Source organism: Tursiops truncatus, chromosome 10, assembly GCF_011762595.2.
Source record: "Tursiops truncatus isolate mTurTru1 chromosome 10, mTurTru1.mat.Y, whole genome shotgun sequence".
Lineage (NCBI taxonomy): Eukaryota > Metazoa > Chordata > Mammalia > Artiodactyla > Delphinidae > Tursiops > Tursiops truncatus.
The window spans coordinates 67,804,977-67,820,191 of NC_047043.1; the positions used below are offsets into that span (position 1 = coordinate 67,804,977).

The following is a 15,215-nucleotide window of genomic DNA, read 5'->3' on the forward strand; positions in this document are numbered from 1 at the left end:
AGACAGTAAGAGATGATCTCTGCCAATGGGGACCCCGGGACTGCAGGACACAGAAGGGATATGTGTGTGGAGGGGAGACTCTGTACCTTCTGCCAGGGTGTACGCCAGGAGACCACTGCAAAGACTTGGGCCCTGTGGGTGGATGAGCAAAGCAGAGAGGTGACACTTACATGGCTCATCAAGCCTTTGTTGATCTTTTGACACAGGCCGGGAGCTCTGTGAGGGTAGGGGTCAGGCTTTCTGAGGAGGACCCAGGTGCTCAGGGATAGATGGGTAGATGATGGATGGGAGGATGAATGGATGAACGGATGGGTAGATTGATGGTGGATGGATGGATGTTAGTACCACAGCACTAGTAAAGCAATGCTTAAAAATAGGACAGCTGCCAACCAAGTACAGTCAAAGATCCTGGCATCTCCTATTCCCTGCCGGTTGACAGTTTCTGTTTCTCAAGGCTCTGTGAGGGGTTAACTGGTTTAGAGACTGTTGGTTTAGAGCCTCTCCTGTTTGGTGAAACTTCACTGTTTAAAGCAGATAAATCAAGCTGCAGAATTTGATGTTAAGCCTTTATTTCTCTAGTGACTTGAGTCTCGTGGGGGACTTTGCATCCACATAACAGGGTGGTCTCTGGTGAAGAATTGGTGCTTTCTTAAAAGATGGTTTGCTGGCCCTGCCCACCCAGGATCCCTTGCTAGTGAGGCGGATCCCTGCTGGTGGCTGGTTGAGTGTGCCTGGCAAATGCAGGGAGACTGGGGTGCAGGAATCATGTACTCGTTTTGTTTAGCCTGGGCTAGGGCTTTTAAGGAGCAGTCCCTGCCCAGGGGCCACCTCATTTCATGTTCAGTTCTTGAGGGCCCTTGCTCGCCTCTTTTCAGCCATCCCATTCCTTCATCCTTTCTGTGGTTTCTTCCATCCCAGCTGCTGACTCCATATCTTTTCTGTGCGACGTCTCACGGTCCTTCAGCCAGTTGCACGTTCCCACCCCACCCTGCAAGGAACCCGACTTTTTGGCGGCTTCCTTTCAGATCACTAACCCAACATTCTTTTCTCAAATGAACAGTCCTCTTGTGAAGTAATTACCTCCCCTTCCCATGATTGTTGTTTTGCAAGATTTTTTTTTTAACACTATATTTGCTTAAATGTGGAGGTGTATTTGTTTTACTGGAGTCCTTTTTTTTTTTTTTTTTTTTTTTTTTGCGATACGCGGGCCTCTCACTGTTGGGGCCTCTCCCGTTGCGGAGCACAGGCTCCAGAAGCGCAGGCTCAGCGGCCATGGCTCACGGGCCCAGCCGCTCCGCGGCATGTGGGATCCCCCCAGACCGGGGCACGAACCCATGTCCCCTGCATTGGCAGGCAGACTCTCAGCCACTGCGCCACCAGGGAAGCCCTGGAGTCCTTTTAAATGGCAGGACTGGGGACCAGGATGACACTGGCTTCTGGGCAGACTGGTCTGTCGTGCTCTCCAGGCTGTGGTTGTTCACCTGGCACCATGGTAGAGTCTCTGTAAGAAAGAATCATGTTACAGCAAGGTTATATTTCTTATAGTCAATTCCATCAAGTAATGCACTGAGGATTTTGGAAAGAGAAACCAAAGTCTTCAAAAAGGAGAGAGAGGAGGATGAGAGAGGGGGATAAAAGAACCCTAAACAATTCAGTTGCACGAATGGCCCTTGTATTATTGTGGCAAAATTACTTGTAAGTAAACGCTAAAGAGGAAAAACAAGCTGTGTTTGGTAGGTGTACTCTCTATTCCCTGTCTTGTTTGTCTGCTCTGCACTATAGCGCTGTGTTGATATAGGGATATAACTGCTATGAATATTGATGGCAGCAAAAGCCTTTTTTTCCCCGTCTGGCCCAGTAAATAAAGCAGAAAGGATAAAACGGGAAGAGGAATTGTAAAATCCACGTGCTGTTTCCAGCTTACCTTGTTCCCTTACAACTCTAACTCGCAAAAACATGTTGACGATCTACCTTTGGTGGTCAGGGTCTAATTTGAGTACAGCAGATTGGTTTATTCAGGGATTTTTTGCTTCTTGTTAAAGCCACAGAGTGGCTTTTCCTTTTAGCTCTCCAAGTTAGCGTCACTGCCTCATTGAAGCTTTCCTGGATCTCTCCTCTGTAGCTAGTAGCAAAGTCAGTCTCTATTCCTCAGAATATCCACGGTGGCCTGAGTGCACCTCTCTTGGGAACCCACCACCCAGGGATGTGGCAGTGAACGGGAAGACGAGCCCTTGCTCTCACGAGGCTCACAAGGAGTGTAGAGAGTAAACAGAGGAGTCCTTGGAGGTCTGCGTGTGGCATGAGGGGGCACGCACACTGCTCCTCTGGGAGGTTTCAGCGGCTCACCCCAGCCTGGAGGATGTGGCTGGCTGTGCGGAGGGAGTAGGTCGTGGTCCGAGAAGGCCTCGCAGCCTGCTGAGGGGTGCGGGGTGCATGGGATGAGATGAGCCAGGCTGAGAGCAGGACCTGATGGCAGATCTGGACGAAGCGTGAGTGTGGAGGTTGGGGATGAGCTAGGCTTTTAAAATTGAAAACACATTGACTCTGGCTAAGTGACACCACAGAGGAATTTATTAGACCGCTAGGATGGTGTTCTGAGGATCAAGGGGTGCTCTGGGGGCACGTTAGGAATACAGGGAAGTTGGGGGGGGGAGAACCGATGAACTGGCTTTTCAGTGTGACCAGTGGGGAGTCGATAATGGGGGTAAAGCCTGGGGTACCGCCAGGGTTAGATGGTTTCCCTGCTGGTAAAGAGGAAGGATGCAGTGGTAAGACTTGGTGAAGTCCCACTCGGGACTGGGGCTCGTCTGCGTTGGAGGGGTGGCACGCTGGCGGCGGACGGCTAGACCCCAGGGTGGCTTAGGCAAAAAAGTGCTCACATGGAACAAAGCAAGTCCTTGCAGGGGAGAAGTTGTCTCACCCTTTGGCCTTATCAGAGGGCAGAACTGCTTATGAAGGTGCAGAGCTGCTCTTTGTCAGTTCCCTCTCCTGGGATGTCCTCTGTGTACCACAATTGAACCCCCACCTCTTGCACCAGACTAAACCTTTCGAAGATAGGACCACAGTGGAGCCATTTTTCTTACCTTGGCTCCTGTGTGGGGCCCATTGCGCAAAAGAGGTGCTCACTAGGCATTTCCTGAGCCAAATTTATTCACCCCCTTGCGCCAAGTATCTTAATAAATGAATTCTGTGACTTCCATTTTCCTGAGGCATTGGTAACTTTCCTCAGGTCTCACAGAGGGGAATTAATATCAGCAGGGGACTTTATGGGCTGTATGGGACAGTTTTAATTACTTACGAGTTTTCATTTAGTTATTATTTCAATAGCTTTTTGCCAGCAAATGCCTCTTGTAAAATTAATCGCACACATCTCAGTGGTCTATATTTCTATTGAAACCAAAGCTGTATAAAGAAAACCTTTGTAAAAGAGGAAAGAGCCAACATTTTTAGACCTGCTGATGGATGCATTTTCTCCAGCTCATGGAATCGCATGAGTTGGAACTGGAAAGGTCCTAAGAGCCCTCTAGCCTGAGGGTGGCATCTCGGAGGTCTGTGGCAGTCAGATGGGAGTGGCTGCTGAGTCTGGAAGAAGAGGAGGATTCAGGGGCTGAGTCCAGGCTCCCTGGGAACGTGCGTGGTGACCCATCAGTAGTGTCAGCCGGGAGAGGCAGCACGCCAGCAAGGAGGCTGTGGGCTTGCTGTCCTGAATCCCCTCCCCTTACTGTGCAGGTGAGGAAACTTAGGTCCAAGGGATTGGAGGGACTTGCCGAGGTCACCTTGCTGCTCAGTGACAAAGATGATCCTGACTTAGAAGTCAGATGGAAACCCGAGAGGAAGAGAGGGTCAAAGCAGACGCAATTTGCTTTCTTCCAAAGGATATTCTGTTCAAAGCCCTGTGGGAATCTTTGTTGCATCCTTGTGCTTTTCTGGGCCTGATTTGGCAATCTTGGGAGGAAAACACGCTGTATTTTGCAAATGTGTGCAAATAACAAACGTGCTGTTATATCCTAGGCAGAGTCACTGCACACACATCAAGGCAGGTTGCAAAGTGCAGTAATATAGCCACTGATGAAAAGTGTTTTACGCTTAGTTGCTTATGAGAAATTCAGTGTTAGAATTAAAATGCCTTCTTGCTCCAGGTGCAGTGTTAATTGTTCCATTTCTCATAATAAAACTTTGCTTGGAGAAGAATGTTTATATCTCTGAGATACTGATCTAATCCCTGTTTCTTTTCTTCTTCCCCCTCCCCCCGCTTTTTTAAATTTCTTTGTTTCTCTTCACAGGAAAAAGTAGAATATGCCTTCCTGATTATTTTTACAGTCGAAACATTTTTGAAGATTATAGCGTATGGATTATTGCTACATCCTAATGCTTATGTTAGAAATGGATGGAATTTACTGGATTTTGTTATAGTAATAGTAGGGTAAGTCCCTTTTATTTGAGGAATTTTTTTTTTGGGGGGGGGGAAATGGGAGGTGGGGAGTAACAGAAAACAGTATTTTAAAGGAACAGGGTTGGTCCTTCGTGCCAGTGATTGCTGCCAGAACGTGTCAGGAGTTCTTTGAAGCCTGATGATGCTGCTGTCGGTCTCTGGGCAGAAACCAATTTGAAATTCTCTTGTTGTTACTCCCTCTTTCAGTAACGTGTTAAGGAAGGAAGTTTAAGCTCAGCTTGTGATGTGACAGGGTTCATCTTACAGGGCCTTGGGCCTCCACAAATAGGCCAGCCCTGCTGGTGCTTTGAGTCCAACGTGTACAGCTCTTATGCTTAACACCCCATTAAGTTAAAAAACCAAAATAAAACAGTAAAAAAGTAATAAATCCTTCAGAGCAGTGAGGTACTCTGCTATTTAACATCCCTTGAGGAAAGCTATTAATTTTTTCTGCTGAGTTGGGAGAAAAGACGTGGCACGCTACTATCCCATTTCACATAACAAAACAAGTGTTTGAAAAATATCAGATATCCAACATGAAATGAAATTAACCAGAAAATGCAAAGAATCAAGCCTTCTCCCCAAATCCTGTCACAGGAAGAAGACACCAACAGTTTCAGTTAAAGGAGAATGTTAAAATAAAAAACAGTGGGGAAAAAAAAAAAAAAAAAGAAAAACAGTGGCCTGTGTTATTCTGGTCCTTCAACACCTGGAAATGTTTCCAGCAAGAGAAAATGAATCAGTGTCAGAGGAATGCTGGGTCTTTGGACCAAATACCCACATAGGAAAATAAGATCTATTCCTGTGCTGAGTCTTAGTTGCCTAGCTGTAAAATGGGTTGCTCCTAAAATTATATTTTCTCCTATATAGAGAGAATGTTAAATGGCCTTTCTGTTTTTATCTCCATGACTTCATTCAAATGCCTTCTGCAGTTGAGCAAGGTGATTTTTCTTTTGGATTATTCTTTATCATGAATCCTTTAGCTTTTCATGGGCGACTAATACTGCTGGATATTGGGAGAGTGAGATAAATTTTGAGCCTGTTCTTTCAAACCCAGGAAGTTAAAGTGGGATCCAGAGTGGTAGCCCAACAGGATGATTAGACTTATGGAGAAAAATGTTAACTTTTGCAAAAACCACCCTAGTACATTGGACTCTAAGGTATTGTGGCAGAGGTAGTGCAGCATGAACTAAAATGAAGATACGTATCATACCTTCCTGTATTTGATGAACTTTAACAAGGAGTGGCAAGCAGGAGCCTTGCAGGTCTCTTGGTTCTGGAATAATCTTGCTGTGACTCTCCTGACCCTGGACTTCCTGTTCAGCTAGCGTATGGAGCTGCTTAGCGCCGTTTCTTTTGTCTCTACCCTAAAATCATCTTTCTGTCTGGAGGCATTTTTCGGATTATCATACAGCACAAAGACAGGGAACCAAGAAGAGTGCGGTAGTCTCATTGAGTTGAAGAGACAGAGACGAGTTCAGGGAGGCTGAGGTGGCTGAAATTTGAGAGGCATGATGTGGGAGCGGCGAGGGAGATATTGAGAGAAGGAGGTCTGTAAGTATGCCTTGGGGTCGTCTTGAGTTTTGGCTAAAGACTAAGCTACCCTACATGGGATGATAGTCCATAAGGCCAGGCAAAGATTACGACTAGGGAAAAAAGAAAATCTGGGGGGCTATAGCTGACTAATAACTAGGACTCACATAGGTCTTTGAATTGTTCAAGTTATGACCAGCCAGAGTGGAAAGACCTCGTTGAACACCCTGGACTGTCAGTGGAGACCCCAGAAGGGCCATTAGTAGTACGGGCTAACTAACTCTAGAGCAGGGATTGGCAAACTGTGGTCAGTGGGCCAAATTCAGCCTGCTACCAATTTTTGTAAAGTTTTACTGTAACACAGTCACAGCATTTGTTCACATAGTTGAGTTGTGTGGTTTAGGTCCACAAAACCTAAAATATTTACTGTCTGGCCCCTTACAAAACAATTTTGCCAACTCTTGTTCTAGACTAAAAACCATCTGGAACCCTTAGTAATAATATTTGAAAAGAAGCCTGAAAAGGAGCAAACTGACATGCAAGTAACTTAAGTGCCTGCCAAAGCAAAATTCAACACTCTTTAAAGGAAGACCACAAAATCCAGATAATTAAAGTGTTCAGCGTCCTGTCAGATATTACTAGACATGTGAAGAATTGTGACCCATAATCAGCAGGAAATAGAAACAGGCCTAGAAATGACAGACATGGTGGGATTAGTGGAGAATTCCTTTACAGGACTTTTAAAACTGCTGTTATAAATATGTTTATGGACCTAAAAGGAATATATGACTACAGTGAGAAAAGATGGGACAATGTAAAAAAAAGAACCAAATGGAACTTTGAGAGCTGGAAAACATATCTGAAATGAAAAATTCCCTGGATTGGCCTAACAGCAGATTAGACTCAATAGAAGAAAATAATCAAGGAATTTGAAGATATAGGAGTAATACAGAGAATAATGATGGAAAATAAATGAATACCACCTTGGTGACCTGTGGGGCAATATCAAGTAATCTAACATACATATATTTGGAGTCCCGGAAGATAGGAGATAGAAGGGAGACAGAAAAAAATATTTGAAGAAATAGTCCAAAATTTCTTAATGTGATGAAAAATATAAACTCACAAATCCAAGAAGCTCAACAAAGCCCGAGCAAAGTAAACATGAAGAAAACTACATCAAGGCACATCATGATCATAATTTGCTCAAAAGCAAAGATAAAGAGAACATCTTAAAAGTAGAGAAAAAGCCAAGCAACTATGCAAGCAACTGTGCAAACCAGAAGACAATTGACATTTTTAAAGTGCTAGGGGACGATGTCCACATAGAACTCTTATTCAATGAAGATATCTTTAAAAATTGAAGCAAGAAAGAAAATTTCCAGACAATCCACAGCTGAGAATTCATCAGGAGACCTGCACCTTAACAAATGTTAAAGGAATTTCTTCACGCTGAAGGAAAATGACAATAGATAGAAGCATGGATCTATACAAAAGGAATGAAGAATGCCAGAAAGGATGAGTGCATGTGTAAATATAAAAACATTTTTCTCATTTTAAAATCTTTTAAATAACAGCAGTGTATTGGGGGGTTTATAACATCTATAAAAGTAAAATATATGACAACAGTAGCACAAAGGACAGAAACAAGGAAATAGCCATATACTATAGGAAGGTGCTTTGCAGTTGGTGGAGTTATTTGAAGGTAGACCATGAGAAGTTAAAGATGTATGTTGTAAACCCTAGAGCACAGGCCAGCAAACCTCAGCCCATAGAACAAGAAGAGTTTATTGCCTCCCCTGCCCCCCAACGCTGACAAAGTATTTTATTGTCTGCTTTAGCAGATTAAGTTTTATTGGAAGACAGGCACACTCACTAATGTTTATGGCTATTTGGTGCTAGGATGGAAAAGTTGACTACTTGTGACAGAGACCCTATGGCCTGCGATTCCTAAAATAGTTACTATCTGGTGCTCTACAGAAAACTTTTGCTGACACTTGATCTAGAGGAGACACTAGAGAAATAAAGTGGTATAGTTAATAAGTCTGTATTGGAGATTAAATGGAATTTTTTAAAATCTCAATTTTTTAAAAAAGCAGGGAAGACAGGAACAATGGACAGGGCAAATAGAAAACAAATAGCAAGATGGTAGATTTAAACTCACCCTTATTTAAAATCCACCCTTACTTAAAATCCAGAGGTTATCCGATTTTATATGTGTATAAAAACAACACTCAACTCTATAGTGTCTGTAAGAAACATAATTTATAAAGACATAAATAATTTGAAAGTAAAAGGACAGAAAAATATATATCATGCAAAACTAATCAAAAGAAAGCTATATTAATAACCAACAAAGTGGACTTCAGAAAAGGGAATATTATCAAGGATAAAGAAAGACACTTTATGATGATAAAGGTGTCATTTCATGAAGATGTAATAATCCTAAGTGTGTATATATACACAGACACACGTGTGTGTGTGTGTGCCTGTATCTATGCACACATACACACAATAGCAGATCTTCAAAATATACGAAGCAGAACCTGATAGAACTGAAAGGGGGAATAGACAAATCTTCAGTTGTACATTTTAATACCCCTCCTTGAGGAGCGTTGATAGAACATCTAGTCAGAAAATCACTAAGGATATAGGGAGATTTTAACAGTACCATCAACCAATTTGACTTAATTGACTTTTTTAGAACACTGTACCCAACAAGAGCAGAATACACATTCTTTTCTCATGCATATGGAACATTCGGCAAGAAAGACATATTCTGGGCCATAAAACAAGTCTTAGTGAATTTAAGAAGATTAAAATCATATTAAATTATATGTTTTGAATGAATTTAGCAATGTTTCTGGATAAAAGGTCAGTATAAAAAAGCATGTGAATTTCTATATATTAGTCATGAACAATTTGAAAATAAAATGTTAATGACATTATTATTTACTATGGCATCAAAAACCATGAACTATTTAGGGATAAATGGTACACTGAAAATGACTAAACCTGCTGAGAGAAATTAAAGAAGACTTAAATACATGGAATGATGTACCATGTTCATGGACTGGAAGACTCAGTATTGTTGGAATATCAGTTCTTCCCAAATTGAGGTATAGATTGAATCCTAATCTAAATACCAGTAAGATTGTTGTAGAGATGGACAGATATATTTAAAAATTTGTATGGAAATTAGAGAGGCTCTAGACTAGACAAAGAAATCTGTAAGAACAAATCTGGAACCTGATTTTAAGACTTCCTATAAAGCTACAGTAGTCAGGACAGTGTGATATTAGAGTAAGGAATAGACATAAAGATCAATGGGACAGAATAGGGAGTCTAGAAATAAACCCATATGGATGTGATCAATTGTTTTTAGACAGAGGTGCCTTGATGACTCAATGGGTTGAGGAAACATTTTTCAACAAATAGCACTGGAACAACTATCCATATGAAAAAGAAGGCTCTCCATTCTTACCTCATACCGTATACAAATGTTACCTTAAAATGAATCATAGCCCTATATTTAAAACTATAACATTTCTAGGAGAAAATCTTTATGACTTTGGGGTAGGCAGAGATTTCTTAGGACCCAAAAAGCACTTGGCATAAAAGAAATAATTGAAATTTTGAACCTTATCAAAATTTAAAACTTTTCTTCAAAGGGGACACTGTGAAGAAAATGAAAAGATAAGGCACGGATTGGGAAATAATATTCCCAATACATATATTTGTATTCCCAATACATACCAAGGACTTGTATTCAGAATTTATAAAGAACTCTTATAACTCAAGGAGATGACCCAGAAGGTAAATGGGAAAAAAATTTGAATAGGTCTTCACAAAAGAAGATATGTAAATGGTCAACAAGCACCTGAAAAGATGTTCAATGTCATTGGTAATTAGAGAAGTGCCAATTAAAACAACAGTGACATAGCACTACATACCCACTAGTATTAGTAAAAAGACCAACGATACCAGATTTTAACCGAAATAAGGAGCAACTGGAACTCTTACACACTGCTTATAGAAATGGAAAACGGTACTATCACTTTGGAAAAGTTTGCCAGTTTCTTACAGTGTTAACCATACACTAAACATATGACCCTATTACCAGGACTATCCTGGGTACTTACCCAAAATAAATGAGAATACCTGTTCACAAAGAGACTTCATTCATAATAGAGAAAAACTGGTAACGACCCAAGTATTCCTCAACAGGTGAATGGATAAACTCATTGTGGTATGTTCATACAGTGGGATATCAGTCAACAATAAAAAGAAATGAACTGCTGATAAATGTAACAGCTTGGATGAATCTCAAAACCATAGAGAACAAAAAAAGATAAACAAAAAGGAGAACATGTTGTATGACTCCATTTAGGTAAGATTCTAGAAAAGGAAAAAACAACCTAAAGTGATAAACCAGATAAAGTCAGTGGATACCTGAGGCTGAGCTGAGGATGACTGTAGGAGGCATGAGAGAACTGTTTGAGATATTGGGAAGGCTCTCTGTCTTGGTTGTGGTGTTTGTTACTGGGGCTTATGCATTCATCAAAACTCATCTCATTGTACACCTTAAATGGGTGTATTTTATTATGTATAAATTAAGCTGCAATAAAGTTGGTTTAAAAAGTAAAAAATCGTCTAGGAAACTAAAGTCGAACTGGACTTGGTCTTTTTTTCTCATTAAATATGAAAAACTTTAGAACATCAGATTACCTTTTATCTAAAATACGTACTAAATTGTAGTCAAAGAGCAGAAGAAACGTTCAAAAAGAAAAAGGAAAATTAAATTATTATGTCTTCCCTTGAATCAAACTCCTGCTCACTGAAGTTGCCAACTGCCAACTCTGTCTTCATCCAATGGATTTTCCGTTCCAAGTCAACCATGACCTATTGCTTTTGTCAAGATTCCCAGTAACAGAGACATCAAGAAAGTAATTGATATTTCTAAGATGTTAACTGTTAATAATGTGACCACAGGAAGGTTCAGCGTGTCTACTGGAGCTGATATAATTCTCTTATAGCAGAGTTTGATCTGAGTCAACTTTTATCCCACTCCTCTAAATTTCTCAATAAACATGTATTTCAAACATTCAAGCTCATCACTTAAGCCTTTGTGAACATGGGGGGCTCATTCTGGTGCTTCTAATTTGTGTCAGTTTGGGTAGCTCCTTGCCTTTTCTTCCTGTCTTGGGGTAAACTTTTAATAACAGTCTAGGATCAAATACTTTCTCCTCTTGTCCACATCTCTTCAGGCACATGGTACTTATTTTGTTCGGGTGGGAGCAGTGAAAGGAGTAGATATTAGAATGGGAAGGGCGGGGCTCTGGATCATTTAATCAGTTTTCAGAGTAGGAAACTTAGGCCCAGAGGAGGAGAGGGACTTTCCTAATGCCTCCTAACTCTTAGGAATGGAAGCATGCCCTGACCCCTTGAGCCCTCCAGCTGTCTGGAAACAGCAGCCGGCTTCCCTCTCTGAGTCAGGCTCCTCTGTGATGGGAGAGACATTGTTCACCTGTTTTCAAGGCATCACCGAAGAACAGGGGATAAAAGGGCCATAAAGTGTACATTGCAAAGGTACACTGGTACTTGAAAGCAATCTTAAGTTACCACCTGCATAAATTATTTTCCTAACCCTTTGGGATGAAAATTCCTGTGGCTGCTGTATTTCAGAAGAGTTTGAGGTTTTCTTTCTTCCTTTTGCTTTGTTTTTATGACACTGTGAACTTGTTTTGGAGGGGAGACTTTTAACTTTATTTAGCCTTGCTGCAGGGGTTTATAGTAATTACAAAACTATGCTAATGAGAGAGACCTATCATAAATCTGATATATTTCCCCAGTCAGAACCAGAAAGAGTCCACCTTCTGTAGCTTTGAAAAGGTAAAGACCTGACTTATTCCCTCCCTGTTCCCCACCCCCCGCCAGGTTCATTGCTCATTGCGGTACTGTTATTAAAACAGATGACCCGTCTTTAAACACCCCAGAATGACATGACTGTGCCCCATCAGGACTGTAATCAGACCACCCTGTGTTTTATGGACTTAGTGTCTTGGCCATCCAGAGGCACGCCAGTGGGTGCAGAGTTTCTGCTTTGCTGCTAATTAAACTTTGGAAACCTTTTCTTTGTTGCTGGGCCAATCATTTCCACAATCTGATTGGCCAGAGTTGATTCTATTTGAAATGGGCAAATTTCTATTTATTCTGAAAAACAAGCAACAATTCCAAAGAACAAATGTTTATTTGAAAGAGCAAAAAAGTAACTGTCAAATGAGCGGATTGCCTGAAAATAGCTTTATCCGAAAAGCCTTCTGAGAGTAGGGAAAAATTTGTCGTGGCTGCCAGATACAATATTATTCACATTTCAAAAGAGAAAATGACGATCTTAATACCTTCTCTTAGGTTTCTGCTCTTGGCCTTTGCACAGCTCCTTAGCATCTTGTGATTTACATCATTCCCTGAACAGCCCTTTGGAGGTGGAGGTGGGGGTGTGTATGTGTCAGTGACTGTATTGGAAGTGGCATAACATATCGTTTAAGATTTGGGACTTTGAAGTCATTCATGCATTCATTGTTTATTCATCACATATTTTTTGAGTGCCTCCTGTGTGTCAGGAACTGTTCTAGGCACTAGGCTGGAACAGACTAAATGAACAAATGAACACACAGACTACAGTTCCCTGCCCTTACGGAATCTCAGGGCGTCGAACATACCTGGATTCAGGTTTTAGTTCTGCCACTAGTTTGTGGCCTTGGGCGAGTTACTTGTTCTCGCCAAGTTTGTTTTTTCACGTGTAAAATGATGTTCGTGATAACTCCCACTGCCTAACATTTTTGAGGATTAAGGAGATAATTTTAAGTGTTCAGCACACGGTGAGTCCTCATAAATGGCAGCTGCTGGGGCAATTCCACCATCATCACTGGAAGAGGGGATTCAGCAGGGAGCCAGGGCGCTGACATGCTAGGATGCTCCACTGGCAAGAAAACAGGTGAGATCAGTCCCCATCCCTAGTCCTTCTAGATGTAGGGGTCACGGCCAGGAGTCACAGCCTGGTTCTTACCTCTGCTTTTCCTTCCCTCTACTTAAGCAGCAGCCTGACAGAATTGGCCCTTGTTCAGAAATAACTACTCTCACCATCCTGTTTTGCTTCCCTGGGTGACAGACTCTAACATTTCTTCCCCTCTTCTTCTTTCAGATTGTTTAGTGTAATTTTGGAACAATTAACCAAAGAAACAGAAGGCGGCAACCACTCCAGTGGCAAATCGGGAGGCTTTGATGTCAAAGCCCTCCGCGCCTTTCGAGTGTTACGACCACTTCGACTAGTATCAGGAGTGCCCAGTAAGCACGTTTCGTTTCCTAAAGCCAGAAGTTTGTTGATTTTTATCCTTCTGGGTGGGTCTCGGGATTATGAAACAGGGTGCGATGAGGTGAGTTGCTGTGCACCAGCCGAGGGCTCAGCAGGTGACCGTGGAGGCCTTCGCCATTTACAGAGCACTTTCGCTTGTATTGTCACTTCGGGTCCCCGTGACAGCCCCGACCGGGGGTGGAGGGGGGCAGTAGTGATTGTTGTCTTCCTGATTTTATATTAGAGAGAATCTTCTCTCGTGCAGAGACCAAGTGGGTGGTGGCAGGAGACCTTGAGTTCAGGCCTCCTGATTGCAGTCTGGTCTTCGTCCTCTGACATCTGCTGCCATCAGCTCCTCCCACTCTCAGGCCTGTCCCTTTGAACGTGGTGGGTTATGGGGATGAGGGTGTTGGAGGCCTCAACTGACTGCCTTTTTTCAAAGTGAGAGCAGCAGGGGGCTGGGATCCTGAAAGTCTATTTAACTCTCCCACGGAGGGACTGTGACCGTCTCACTCGGGGGTGAAGAGGTGAATGCTTCTGTGTCCTCCCTGTATGTAGGGCACAGTAGCACCTGCCTGAAGGTGGTTGTGAAGTCTGAATGCAGTAATGCAGGGAGAGCCTTCAGCTCAAGGTCTGGAGCACAGAGAGAGCCCTCAGTGTGAGAGATGCTGTATCACCCACTAGCATACTCTACCTGTCTGTGCCAGGCCCTAGTTTGCTTCTTGCTCCAGATCTCCAGGCCAGGTTCAGTGCCACCTGAGTTGGAACAGATGCCCCATCTGTGCCCTGGCCAGGAACTTCCGTAAGGAGCGTGGCATATGCTTCCCTGGGCTCTACTCATGATAGGACATCCCTACTGGGAACTTCAGACGGTGGAAGTTTTAGTGCCTCTCCAAGGCCTGTGGCTGTGAGTTGGCTGCCTGCTTCCAGCTGCAGGACAGATATGGGATTGCAGGCTGTGCCTTTTTTTCACAGCGCATAAAGCCATCAAAAGAGCACAGATCATGTTTTTGCCTCTCCAGAAGTTCTTCATGAAATTTTTATTAAACCTGTTGGCACTCAGAACGCACCAAAAATTGTCTGGAAAAAAAAATTTCAAATTTAACATTTTAAAATGTAGGAAGTGGTGTTTTATGTGTGCTTGTTTTTCCAGATTGTTCCTTTATTTTCATTGAAAAAGATCAGCACAAGTCAAAACCACAGAACCTTCTGGAAGCAATTGAGAAAACTCGAAATACCTTGGAAATGACTGGCCCTGTTACTTGTAACATGATTAAATGAGAAGTTCAGTGAGCAAACATGAGGTTTCAGATTCAGTTGTTACAGCTTAATCTAATTTCAGAGTAACCACGGCAACTTTTTTCCCCCAAAGAGCAAATGACAGGCCAGCCTGCCTGCAGTATGTGCTGTGAGCAGACATGCGGGTGCAGTGGCTTTGTGGGTCTGAGTCACGTGTGAGGACTTTCTCAGCTCATGTTCATTAACTGCCTTGGAGCAGCCACGTCTCTCATCAGAGCCAGCTGGGCTTTGGGGACATGGGTCAGGGGCTCTGCGTCACACTCTTTCCCATGCAGTTGGCAGCTGTGGACTAGGGATTTCTTATATACTTGAAGTTGTTAAAAATGCCTGGGAAGGTGTGACTGTTTATACTTATCTGGGAGTTGTCTAATCCCTTCTCAGGAGAACTCAGACTGTCCTACAAGACATGATTTTGTGTGTGTATGTGAATATATGTTCATTCATTGGAAGGTAAAGATGTGTTTCAGGTAGAGTCCTTCAGATGTTTGTGAAGCTCTTAACTAGCTCCACACAGGTAACTGATAAATATGTATCAGAATCCTAGACCATCAAATGGGAAAGAACCCTCAAGATCATCTGGTCCACAATCACCACCTT

The 15,215-nt window shown here is 42.5% G+C and overlaps 1 protein-coding gene across 1 annotated transcript in view; it reads left to right on the plus strand.

Annotated features, from left to right (window-relative positions):
* The window catches only part of CACNA1D (calcium voltage-gated channel subunit alpha1 D), a 292,715-nt gene that overhangs the window by 157,409 nt on the left and 120,091 nt on the right, over positions 1-15,215 (plus strand). The window contains exons 4-5 of the mRNA XM_073787812.1: positions 4,284-4,423; positions 13,170-13,312. Of these exons, the coding sequence (XP_073643913.1) occupies positions 4,284-4,423; positions 13,170-13,312 (283 nt within the window). The remainder of the gene's footprint in view (positions 1-4,283; positions 4,424-13,169; positions 13,313-15,215) is intronic.